We start from the raw sequence: 13,983 nt of genomic DNA, 5'->3' as shown, positions 1-13,983 counted from the left end.
TTTCTGAATAGTGACATTATCATACCATATCGAAATCTAGCACATTCCATCTCTAAGTGTCAAAGTTTTTTTTTTTAATTAAAAAGAAAGTATATATAACTGCTAAAGATGTTTGTCCTGCCACAGACTACTGCTGAAATGCATCATTCCCACATCCCTGCCTCATTCACGACTACTTCCTATACATTCAGGAGAAGATGACTTTAATAATTATTTTTCCTGTTTGATAATTTTAACCATCTCACTGTTGCTACCTCCATGGTCTTCCCTACTCCAGTCTATTTTATATGTGATTCTAGATTAATTTTTCTGTATATGACTTTATCTTGTGGCTACTCAGTTCATAAAAACACTGATGGTCTCCTGTGCATCATAAAATCCCAACTCCTTGTAGTGTCATTCAAGGCCCCAAACTCCCTTTGAAGTTTTGTTTTCTATTAGACTTTATCCAGTGATATGGTTTGGCTCTGTGTCCCCACCCAAATCTCACCTTGAATTGTAAAAATCCACACGTGTCATGGGAGGGACCCAGTGGGAGGTAATTGAACTATGGGGCATGTTTTTCCTATGTTGTTCTCATGATAGTGAATAAATCTCATGCGATCTGATGGTTTTATAAAGGGGAGTTCCCTGCACAAGCTTTCTTACCTGCTGCTGTGTAAGACATGCCTTTGCTCCTCCTTCACCTTCTGCCATGATTATGAGGCCTCCCTAGCCATGTGGAACTGGAGAGCCCATTAAATCTCTTTCCTTTATGAATTACCCAGTCTCAGGTGTCTTTATTATCAGCATGAGAATGGAATAATACATCCAGCTACAGGAATAACAACAAATTATTAATCTATTTGGGATACATTTACTAAACCTTGCCCTTTCTTACTTCTAGGCAATGGCAAATGTCATTTTCCTCACCAGAAGCATCGTCTTGAAACATAGGTTTTTCACATATTACCTTTCAAGGGAGTCATATTAGCTTCATCACATGACTTATTGAATACTCCGCTTCCGTATATGGAAGACTTGACTGCTCTAAAAAGTCTATAGCACTTCTTTAGCCAGAGTGATTATTCCCTGCTAGAGGGTCCTGTATATACTGTCTACTATTTAACCATGTCATTTGTTTGGCATAAAGTCATTGTGGTGCTTCCGATCGTTGTTTAACCCTTGAATTGTTATTTCATTATACCTATATTTAACTCTTTTCTTACTTCCATAAAGGTAGATATTATTCTTATTCTTTCTGTTCTTACTTCCCAAAATACCAAGTATAGTACTTTATGCTTGATTGATTTTCAATATACTTATATTAATCTTTTTATTAGGCTAACCTAATTGCTTTTAGAGGCAGAGCATGTTATGTTCATTGGTTCTTAATTCAAGTGAAATTCCTAAAAATTTTAGAAGAGGAAATTAGACCAGAAACATGTAACTAGAGTAGTGACAAGAGTGGGGTGAGATTGCCAGTTTCCACAAGTGAATTTATATTTTTATAGCCTGAAAAATGGGTTTGCCCCTCTAAGAACCCATTCCCTGCTCTTTATGACAATGACAACAATTCGTATTTTTTGGAGTTGTCAATGTTAAAGAAAATAATCCATAAAAGTGTATACCCTATTTTCTGACTCAAAGTAAGTGATCAGAACATTTTAATTTTCTTTTTTAAGAAAGGATCTCACTTTGTCCCCCAGGCTGAAGTGTAATGGTGCGATCATGGCTCACTGCAGCCTCGACCTCCTGGGCGCAAGTGATTCTGCCACCTCTGCCTCTCAAGTAGCCAGGACCGCAGGCACATTTCATCATGCCCAACTAAGTTTTTGCATTTTTTGCAGAGACAAGGTTTTGCCACATTGCCCAGGCTGGTCTCAAACTCCTAGACTCAGGCGATTCACTTGCCTTTGCCTCTCAAAATGCTGGGATTATAGGCATGAGCCACCATGCTGGGCCCAGAGCATATTTTAAATTACTTTAAATTATTTTGGCCCAGCATGGTGGCTCATGCCTGTAATCCCAACACTTTGGGAGGCTGAGGAGGGTGGATCACAAGGTCAGGAGTTCAAGACTAGCCTGGCCAACACAGTGAAATCCTGTCTCTGCTAAAAATACAAAAATTAGCTGGGCATGGTGGCAGGCACCTGTAATCACAGCTATCTGGGAGGCTGAGGCAGGGGAATTGCTTGATTCACCTCCTGGGAGGCGAAGGTTGCAGTGAGCTGAGATCACACCACTGTACTCCAGCATGGGCTACAGAGCTAGACTCCATCTCCAAAAAAATTAAAATTAATTAATTTAAAAAATATTTCAAGTATTCTATAATTTTGAAAATACTTACATGGCATTTCAAGGACTCAAAATTTTACTTTCCCCAGAGCTATTCATAGGTCAAAACTTTGTTTAAAATGAATGAAAACAGGGGTACAACATACCAAAATCTCTGGGATGTAGCAAAGACAGTATTCAGAGGAAAGTTTATAGTGCTAAATAGTTACCTCAACAAGTTAGAAAGATCTCAAATTAACAAACTAACATCTCACCTAGAGGTACTAGCAAAACAAGAACAAACTAAACTCGAACCTAACCCAGATTTTTATTATTATTATTACTGATTCAATTTTCAAACTTGACATTGGTCTGTAAAGGGTTTTAATTTCTTCCTGATTCACTCTTTGGACGTTGCTTGTTTCTAAGAATTTTCTCTGGATTTTCTAGTTTGTGTGAATAGATGTGTTTATAATACTGTCTGAGGATGGTGTTGTTGTTGTTGTTGTTGTTGTTTTTGCTAGAACCCCCCTCAACCAAAAAAGAAAAGAAAGCTGGACCAGGTAGATTCACACCCAAATTTCACCAGATGTATAAGAAAGAGTTGGTAATGATTCTACTAAAACTATTCCAAAATATCAAGAAGGAAGGATTCCTTCTTAACGCATTCTGTGAGGCCAGCATCTCCCTGATAGCAAAACTTGTCAAAGACACAACTGAAAAAGGAAACTATAGGCCAATATCCCTGATAAACATAGACACAAAAATCCCCAACAAAGTACTAGCAAGCCAAATTCAATAGCACAACAAAAAAGTTAAGTCAACACAATCAAGTAGGCTTCTTTCCTAGGATGTCAAGTTTGGCTAAACTTATACAAATCAATAAATGTGATTCATAAATCTCCTTGAGTTGGAAATATATTTAAAAATGTGATTCATCACATAAATAGAACTGAAAGCAAAAACACATGATCATCTCAATAGATACAGAAAAAACTTTCAATAAAATCCAATATACCTTCATGATAAAAGCCCTCAACAAAGTAGGCATCAAAGGAACATACTTCAAAATAATAAGAGCTATCTATGACAAACCCACAGCCAACATCATACAGAGAAGGTAGAAGCTGGAAGTATTCCATCTGAGAATATGAACAAGATAAGAATGCCCACTCTCACCACTCTTACTCAACATAGTTCTGGAAGTCCTTGCCAGAGCAATCAGGCACAAGAAAGAAATAAAATAAATGCTAGTAGGAAAAGAAGAAGTCAAACTGTCTTTCTTCGCTGATGTGATTTTATGCCTAGAAACCCAAAAGATTCCACCAGAAAGTTCCTGGAACTGACAAACAACATCGGTAAAGTTTTAGGATACAAAATAAATGTGCAAAAATGAGTAGCAGTTCTATACACCAATAATGTTCAAACTGAGAGCCAGATCAAGAAGGCAATCTAATTTACTATAGCCACAAAACAGTAAATACCTAGGAATACATCCATCCAAGGAGGTGAAAGATGTCTACAAGACAAACTACAAAACACTGGTAAAATAAATCATGTATGGCACAAATGGAAACATGTTCCATGCTCATGGAGTAGAAGAATCAATATCACTGAAATGGCCATAGTGCCCAAAACAATTTACAGATTCAATGCTATTTTTATCAAACTACCAATATCATTTTTCACAGAATTAGTAAAAAGCTATTCTAAAATTCACATGGAACCAAAAAAGAGCCTGAATAGCCAAAGCAATTCTAAGCAAAAAGAACAAAGCTGGAGGCATCACATTACTTAACTTCAAACTATACTATAAGGCTATAGTAACCAAAACAACATGATACTGGTACAAAAACAGAACACATAGACCAGTGGAACAGAAAAGAGAATCTAGAAATACAGCTGTGCACCTACAACTGTCTGATTTTTTACAAAGTCGACAAAAATAATCAGTGGAGAAAGGACTCCCTATTTTTAAAATGGTGCTGGGGTAGCTTGCTAGCCTTATGCAGAGGAATGAAACCAGACCCCTACTTTTCACCATATGCAGAAATTAACTCAAGATGGATTAAAGATTTAAATGTAAGAGCTCATATTATAAGAATCCTAGAGGAAAACCTAGGAAACACCATTCTGTATTCGTCCTTGGGAAAGAACTTATGATCAAGTCCTCAAAAGCAATTGCAGCAAAAACAAAAATTGACAGTGGAACCTAATTAAGCTAAAGAGCTTCAGCACAGCAAAATAAACTATCAACAGGGTAAACAGACAACTTACAGAGTGGGAGAAAATATTCACAAACCACCCATTTGACAAAGGTCAAATAGCCAAAATCTATAAGAAACTTAAATCAGCAAGTAAAAAACAGATAACCCATTAAAAACTAGGCAAAAGACATGAACAGACACTTCTCAAAAGAAGGCAGACAAACAGCTAACAAACATGTTCAACATCACTAATCATCAGAGAGTTGCATATCAAAACCACAACGAGTACCATCTCACACCAGTCAGAATGGCTACTATTAAAAAGTCAAAAAACAACAGATGCTGGCAAGGCTGCAGAGAAAAGGGTTGAATGCTTATATACTGTTGGTGGGAATGTAAATTAGTTCAGCCACTGTGGAAAGCAGTTGAAGATTTTTCAAATAACTTAAAACAGAACCACCATTTGACCCAGCAACCCCATTACTGGGTAAACACCCAAAGGAAGACAAAGTATTCTGCCAAAAGAAACATGCACTTGTGTGTTCATCACAAGACTATTCGCAAGAGCAAAGACATGGAATCAACCTAGGTGCCCATTAACAGTGGGTTGAATAAAAAAATATGATACATATATACTACGAAATACTACATAACCACAAAAAGAACATCCTGAAATCATGTCCTTTGCAGCAACATCTATGAAGCTGGAGGCTTTTATACTAAGCAAATTAATACAAGAGCAAAATAAACAAATATTGCATATTCTCATTTATAAGTGGGAGCTAAACACTGGCTACTCATGACCATAAAGATGGTAACAGTAGACCCTGAGGGTTAATGGCAGGGAATGGGGAGTAAGTGTTGAAAAACTAACTGTTGGGTACTATGCTCACTATCTGGGTGGTGGGATCATTCGTATCCCAAACCTCAGCATCACACAATATACCCATGTAAGAAAGCTGCACACAAACCTCCTGAATCTAAAATAAAAGTTGGAAAAAAAAAGCTCTTGGTACATGTCCTGTATTCTAGTTAAAGTAAAAAGCATCTTCTTAGGCTTCAGTTTAAAATGTCCACTACATTGTATTTGTTAGTTTTTGTTACTCTGTTTAGGAATCTGAGGTCAATGAAATTAAAATTGTCATGTTAATAGATGTTTTAGACTGACTGGCTTACTAAAAGTGTGTTTTAAAACTGAATCATACAATGTTTTATATTATATTGATTCTGTTTATATTGAAATCAGCTTAATATGATGTGTGTGTGTGTATCAGTATATTAGTCCTACAATATGATTCTACAATTGATCCTTCAGCCCGTCCTCCATATGTTGTCAAATACTGTTTACCTACAGGATGCCAGGTAACTCTGTGTGTGTGTTTGTGTGTGTGTGTGTGTGTGTGTGTGTGTTTGTCTGTGATCTCACCTATGTTAAAGTTAGACTTCATTCTCATCCACCTCTCAATTAGATACATCCTGGATACTAAAAAGTTTTTGAGCAGTTGAATTAACTGTCACAAATCTCACTTAATTTCATTCTCAGCTTATTTGTCATGTATTCATTTTAGTCTAAGCCCTTCTTTCAATAACTGTCTGCTCTGCTCTTAATATATCCATAGTTCCAGATGTCAAGGTTATCTAGCTTCTCAACATAGATTGCTAAGGGTTGACTTGCTAGAGTCCGATAGACAAAAAAAAAAAAAGAAGAAGAAGAAGAAGTAACTTTGGAGAGACTGTCACTGAGAGAGGATGTAGAAGAACTCAAACAATGACACAAGAATTGGTAAGGTGCAGTCACTGAGTGATGTTTAGGGTAGAAGCTGGGTAAGAACCCTGTATATCTCATCAATCACTGAGGCATTATAGAGTTAGAGAATGTAGTATTTGATGTCCATAATCAAACTTTGAGTCTTCACAAAATGATTCAGCTATATTCATTATATTCTCTGTGAGAAGACAGGTAAGTGTGTAGTACTTACTAGAAAGATTTCCTTCAAAAATGGTTAAGATTTTTAGAGTTCATGCTTAAGGGGATGAGATTTAGTTATAATGAAAATTAACTTCTATAAAATATCTCATTTCCCAATATGTCAGATAAATGAGATATTATGCACATAATCCTAACATAAAAGACATTCTCTGTTCCCCAATTATGTAAGAAAAGGGAACTATTGATTTAGGTACTTTCTATCTCAGTTGAAAAGCAGGTCAAATAGATAGTATTTCTAGGGTCTTATGGTTTCTTTAAGAGCTTCTGCAACACACTATTTGTACATAAGATTCTTTGGGAGGTTAACTGACTTCTTCACAGAGAGCCTGGCACATGAGAATTTTTTTGTCATTGTTATTACCTGATTATATGTTTTTTTCCCTTTAAATTTTCTATGTATTATAGGTAAGTGGTTTTTTTCACTGTGTCTTTCACTTCTCAGCTTTAATTCATTTGTGTCTTTGTGTGTCAAGTATTAAATAGAATTAAATCAAATTACTTTCTATAGGTATTCATAAAGTTCCCATAGATGGTCACACCAGAAATAAAGGAAAACAGACACTGGCAGCCAATCTTTTTCTGTGTGAGGAGCTATAAGTGGTAACCTGATAGTAAAATAAAGACTCTTTCCAAAAAATTTGGAAATAAGAGAAATGGACTTATCAGAATGATAAACTGTACGAGGTTATCTTCTTAAAGGAAAATGAGTCACAGCAGTAGCTTTTTAAAAGTATTAACTCATTTAAATAAAAAATGCTTTAATCCTAAGAGAACATATTGACCTAGGTCTGATTGGTATAAGAGAAAACATTTCAGATATTTAAAACAGAGGATATTTTATACAAGTAGGTTGCTCTCAAAGTGTTGTAAAGAAGGGCTGGAAGAACAAAAGGGAAAGGTGGCAAGTACTGGAAGGAAAAAAAGATGATTGACGAGAGCTGCTGCTTACTGCTACACTTGCCGATTTGACATTTGAACCATTATGGGACACTACCCCAACCAGAGCTGAAATGCCAAAAACATTCCACTACTGAAGAGGCAGAAAGTGCAGAAGAGATGCTTCTTCTGTCTGGAATGCTTGAGGCTGCAGGTGCTTTGTCCCCTGCTGACACAGCAGCTGTCGGCAAAGGCCTCAGCTCTTGGAGCTAGAAGCTGGTCGTTTTCTTTCTTCCTGCTTCTGTCCTCCTCGCAGTGCCTCCCACTGGCAAAACCTAACAGAAGGCCAACAAGCAAGAGTTGGAAACGTAATTTGTAGTTTGTAAGTTCAGCTGTACAGAACAGGCTATGGAAGCATGGATGTGTGGCTGGAGTGGACATCAGACGAATCACCTTCTTAGCTACTCGGCATTCACACACACCCTTGTACTTTCCACCACCTTTCATTACCGATAACAATCATTCTGTGCTTCCATCGAACATGATACTACAATGCTTTGTACAAATGATGGTGCTCTCACCTCCCTCATCATATTCTTATCTGGGTGATGTTAATTCCCCTTTTAGTTCAGACACAACCCAGCTGGATATTCTTCAACTTAAAAAAATCAAACTATAAATTAATACCCACTAACCCTATTTACATAAATCAATGGGGAAAGGAGGAAGGAAAATTGGTTACTATATACAAATTTCTGTGTAATAAGCAGAAATAAAACATGACAGCATTTATAATTCTTGTTTCTATAATTAGTTGTGAGATCATAGCTGATATTCACAACTTCTTCTCCTTGTCCTCAGCTCGTAGTTCATCTGTCTTGGAGTTCTTTTATTTTTATTTTTTGTAGAGGTAGAGTCTCACTACATTGCCCAGGCTGGTCTTGAACTTTGGGGCTCAAGTGGTCCTTCTGCTTTGGCCTCCCAAAGTGCTGGGATTGCAGGTATGAGTTATCACACCTGACTGGTTTGGAATTTTTTACCTAGTGAGGTCACTGGATCTTCATTACTAAGGGGGTCTATGTCCTTCATGTTCTATCTTGATTGGGTTGCTGCAGATTTTCAATGCTTATATGATTGGACCAGGTCATATGAAGAGATGTCCTTTTGAATGTCCTGACTGACAGACACCATGCAGTAGGAAGTCAGTTTCTCCTCCAATATGATACCTTTTCTTTTTGCCTGTTATAGGGATGCTATGAAGAGAGGGTTAAAAAGAAGCCAATGCGTACCAGGTGCTTAGAACAGTGCCTGATACATCATGAGTCATTAGCAAATAAAGTCGATTTATTTCTGGGGCTTATCTATTAAGAATATATTTTTTAGAAAGCAATACAAATTATAAGTATGCTTTACTTATTAATTTTTGATCTGGAACACACATGACAACTGCTAACAGGATGCAACAGAAAGATTCTCATGCTGGAACTGTTAGGTTCTATTTCTGTCTCTGTATTAATTAGCTTTACAATTTGATATTCAAGGGTAACATCTATTTTATCCTTTGGTAAGAGACAGAGTCTAGACAAGGAGAAATACCAGAGTCTGTGATTTAATGATTCCATGAAACCAGAAATCACATCAAGAGTGCTTGCTTTCTTAAGACCTTCTTTGCTATTGTCTAGTAGTCATACTGAAAGGCAATTATTATCTTCCCAGGTGTTATCATGAGTTATGGATTATATCTAGATGGTGTATTAATCCACAATTCCTCAGAACTCAGCTGTCATGCTTACGGATTTGCTCCTTGGAGTTTACATTCCTTCAGAGTCCAAGCATGCACAGCCAAAGGTTGTGCTCTGGGCCCGCTGGTGAGTATCTAAATTTACATTCTAGGAATGTGTTAAATGTCAGATGACACTGAATATTAAGGAAGAAGTAAGTGGCAGTGACTCACCCTCTCCACAGCTAGCCTTTCAAGCAGGATGGGAGATTTTTCTTTTTATAAAAGTTCATTTAAGAGTTACTAAGATTTTATATTCGACATAAATTTCAGGACTGAACATAGGTCTAGTGAAGGGCAGAGTCTACATTTTATTGAAAGAAAGATAAGTTGGCTAGTGTAGTAGGCAAACATGAAATTTTTCCTAATTTAGTGACATATTGAAGGTGGGTGTTTTTTCTTTCTAATCATGGGTTCAACATCTAAGTAAGTTTAAGGTTAAAAAATGAAAATAATTGAAAGTCTGTAAGTGCGACAATATGGCAACACTGCCCCCCAACAGGTAGTTAATCAATTAATAGGTTGAGTTTACCTCATCTATTAGGATAAAATAGTTTTATGTGATACAGCTTCATAAGAACGGTATTGAAAATTACATTAATATCAGCTTTTGATATTCATATTTCAGAAATCTGTATCTGAAATGTATATCTATATTTCATTAGCAGTTAACAGCTTGACAAGATTATACTTTCTATTCCTAATATAATTTTTAAAACCCAATTAATAGCACACAATTATCATAAACTAGCAGGACATTCTTTAGTTTCAAAACATCACATTACATTTTTGTGCATTTTTCTTGATTAATTAGATTTTGCTTCTTTAGTTGGAAAATGCTCATTAGTCTTAGATATTTTTTGGCAATGTTTGCTAATGCCCTATCATTTTAATGCATACTGTCTTCACTGAAGAGTATATTATATAAATATTACCTTGGAAAACAGCTCTATATTTTAATTTCTGCTTCCTTATTTTTGATCACACCTCTCCTTTTGTTTCAGAGATTGGTTGCTTTCCAAGCAGCTAACACCATCCATCGGTGGAGCTGAGCTGTAGTCTTTATTGCCATTAAGCATTTTATAGCCCAGACCCCTCTGATGGATACTTACCCTTAAATGCAGGAATGGCAATAGGCCAGATTTTCTTCTCCATTCAAAAAAAAAAGAAAAAGAAACAAAAGAACACGTGAGATTGAAATTTACACTTTTTCAAAATGTAAGCTGCACATCGTAGTTCTGGTTACAAAATTGGCTCAGCAGTGTCTCCCGATGTTCTGGCAACTTTAAATAAGGGGGACCTGCATTATCGATCTGCATCCTGCACAGGTGATAACTATGTTAACCTTAAGAAATCAAATGCCACAAAGCTTTGACAGGAAGGGGGGAAATAGAATTGGGTTGTAAAACCTAGTCTGCCATGGCTTCATATATTCCAGACTCAATCCTGACTTACAGCACAGAGTTATTTTCTCCCTTGGTACTTTCTTTATCCTGTACTCAGTATGCAAACACTTTTCCCTAGTCAATGATCCATCTCTAATCACTGGGATTGAACAACAATGTCTTTATTTAGAACAAGTCAACTATATGCTACCAAGAAGTTAAAGCCCATTGTCTTCAACTGGTTTGCAAAATATTTTTGTCCCCATCACATTATATGTAAACCCTTAAGTGATTGCATATCTGAGTATTTAAATAGCCCTGGATAGCTCGCACAAATCATGAAGGACATTACAGATTCAGCTTCTTTTTGTTGATGATTCTTTTTAATGTGTGCTTACTGATTTAAGAAATCTGTGAATCAATCTTAAAAAGCAGAGTTTTCTATCATTAAATTATAACGCGGTACTCAACAAAATTCAGTCAAAAGTGGCAATGGTGTATAATGGTTTCTTAAGATATTCATCAAAAGACAGCCCAATACTCTGACATTTTAAATAAAAAAATTTCATTGAAACAGAAAATTTATCATTTCTACTTTTAAATATTTTGCTGGCAAAAATCAGAATAAATTTTGAAAGAGTTCATTTTTTTGTTCATCTAACATTTGTTAATGATAATTCTTGTTATTTAGATTATGCATGCATGCAGGGAAATACTATTCAATGTTTCCAATGAGGAATATGCTTCACAGTCCCAAATGTGATATGGTTCATCTTCCAAATTGCAAATTGCTCATATAATAAAAAATATGAATTTGGTGTAGTATTTTTTAAAATAAAAAGACATACAGAAGTTCCATATTCTTACCACTTGAATGTAGTATTAGCTCAATTTTTTTTTCCTAATCTGACCAGTTTGTTAGCTGTTATTTATGGTTCAGGAGGATTTGCCCTGTACCTATCTGGGAAAAACAAAAACAAAGCAAAACAAACAGCAACAAAAAAAACACAATGATTCCCTTGTGGAAATTCCAATATAGAAAACAATTGACAATGCCTCTGAACCAAATTTTTAGATGCTAATGTGTATTGTCAAGTTAAATTCAATGAAATTGGGGTTTTATAAATTTTGAAATAATGTAAAAATTAACAGAATGTAGCAGAAACTTTTTGAATGCTTTCCTTCCTTTCAATTGTATTAGAGGGAAACCCTTCACATTTTGTAATACTCTTTAATAAAATACAATAATGTTTTCCATAAGAAAATCACTTTGCTTTCTTATTCTCCACTCAGCCAATGTTACATAACACTAGTGGAGTCTGAGATTGAGAATTTTATGACCGTGTCTTTTATTGGAACATTCATTGGATTGATTCTCCAGGGACTCTTTTAAGGATGAAGTGAGAAACTATAGGTCATTCCTGTGTGATATGGCTAAAAAGTTGTCTTGGTTCCTTAGTGATGTCATACTTACACAGATAAATAGACCTGGATAAATACACACGTACAAACACATTCACCCTTTCACATGTTTACATGTTTCTTTGTTTTTTTTGTTTTGTTTTGTTTTTGTTTTTGTTTTTTGTTTTTGCAAAGAAGCAAATAAGTGTGTTTTTTTAAAGATATCTAAATCTTAATGGCAATATATAACAGTCAAGCAAATGCTATAGGGGAAGTCTGCCTTAATTGTGCTTGAACCCCTTAAATCCCAATGCCTCCGTAGAAAATATACTTATTCCACAAAGCCCCAGATTTCTCAACTATTACAAAGACAAATAATGTCTACTTTAAGAGAGTTGGTGTAAAAACTTAAATGAAATATCATTTACACAAATTTCTGGTACATTGCAAGAGTTTTATTAACAGTTTATGGTTAGGCGTGGTGGCTCACGCCTCTAATCCCACCACTTGGGAGGCCGAAGAGGGAGGATCCCAAGGTAAGGAGTTCAAGACCAACCTGGCCAATATGGTGAAACCCCATCTCTACTAAAAATACAAAAGTTAGCTGGGTGTGGTGGCGGGCGCCTGTAGTCCCAGCCACTCGTGAAGCTAAGGTGGGAGAATAGCTTGAACCTGGGAGGTGGGGGTTCCAGTGAGCTGAGATCGTGCCACTGCACTTCAGCCTCAGAGACAGAGCAAGACTCACTCCATTTTAAAACAAAAGAATTACAGTGTATTAAAGTGTTGGTATGTTTTTATTGCACATTTGCTCTCAAGTATTTTTTCTCTCAAGAGAGGTTTCCAGGCCAAAGCCAAGCCAACTTTTACCTTTCCCAAGTGCGTTTTCCTTCATATTCCTTTTATGGCAAGGTAGATAATCAAAAAAGTAAAACGAAAAAGAAAGACCAGGTCAGCAATTTCCAAATTCAATGTATAGTAAAAACTGACGTATTTATCCAAATACTTAAGGAAATGTAACGAAACATATTTATTTTGAATTAACCAACTATTTGAGGATTATAATATAATTAACTGGAATTGCCCTTAATTCTTCAACTTTTCAAGTCTCATTTTATTTGGAATGCTTTAAAATCATTCTATATACAATAATATGAACTATATAGATAAGCATAATAAAACCAATTACATTGTCATAAAATATTAAAATGACGAATTGATATTTTTCTAGCCTAGTTTCTTCATCATTTCTGTACATAACTATTAAACTAAAAACAAAAGAGCAAGCGTTATAGTTCTAAAGAACCCCATAGCTTTTCTCTGATGAAAATAAAACATGTTGTGACTTCATAGTTATTAAAAATTAACACTTTCTTTTTCACATTTATTTTCATAATTGATAAAGTACATTCTCCCTAACAAATAAAGGTTTTATAATTGATAATATTTGCCTACTTAAGGATTTCATATTTGATGACCTTCTTGGGAGGCAAGAGCCTGTACCTTAAGAATAAAGTTGAAATTATCAACACATTTAGTAAATTGTGAAAGGTCAAATATTTATGAGTGATGTTTATGAGTTTGTAGTGATTAGTTAACTGAATTTAAGCTAATGATTAAAAGATAGTAAAAAAATTTCTGAACTCTTTTCTACTTTCTTGCCAACTACATCTTCCTCTGACAGCTTGTTTTACTTATTTAGCTATTGAAATCTTCCTGACCACTGTACAGCTAGGGATTACATTTTATTTCAGAATCCTTCTCTTGAATAATTCATCTTTTGCTGTTTTCTGCATAGCTTCATTAACACAATCAACATTTTTTTGTAATTGTGCCTTAGGGATAGAGTCCCTAGGATGCATATATTTCTTAATGTTAGCATGATGCCATTTTTACATAACTATTAGCAACATAGCTCATAAAAATTTTGCATGTGTGCATGCATGCCTGTGCACACATGTACACATGCACGTGTGTGTGTGTATGAGACACAGAGAGAGAGAGAGAGTCAAGATACTTGATTGGCGTGGCTTTTTGACAGAGGCCAGAAGTCTACCAGCTCAGCCAAGGACTTATAAAAACAGACTGCAT

At 35.6% G+C, this 13,983-nt stretch overlaps 1 protein-coding gene across 1 annotated transcript in view; it reads left to right on the top strand.

The window, feature by feature from the left end:
- The window catches only part of USH2A (usherin), a 798,346-nt gene that overhangs the window by 441,879 nt on the left and 342,484 nt on the right, over window positions 1-13,983 (top strand). The window contains exon 35 of the mRNA XM_023203737.1: window positions 9,046-9,197. Within this exon, the coding sequence (XP_023059505.1) occupies window positions 9,046-9,197 (152 nt within the window). The remainder of the gene's footprint in view (window positions 1-9,045; window positions 9,198-13,983) is intronic.

This window comes from Piliocolobus tephrosceles, chromosome 1 (genome assembly GCF_002776525.5).
Source record: "Piliocolobus tephrosceles isolate RC106 chromosome 1, ASM277652v3, whole genome shotgun sequence".
Taxonomy (NCBI): Eukaryota; Metazoa; Chordata; class Mammalia; order Primates; family Cercopithecidae; genus Piliocolobus; species Piliocolobus tephrosceles.
The sequence above is the reverse complement of the archived record's forward strand: the minus strand, read 5'-3'. Positions and strand labels throughout refer to the sequence as shown.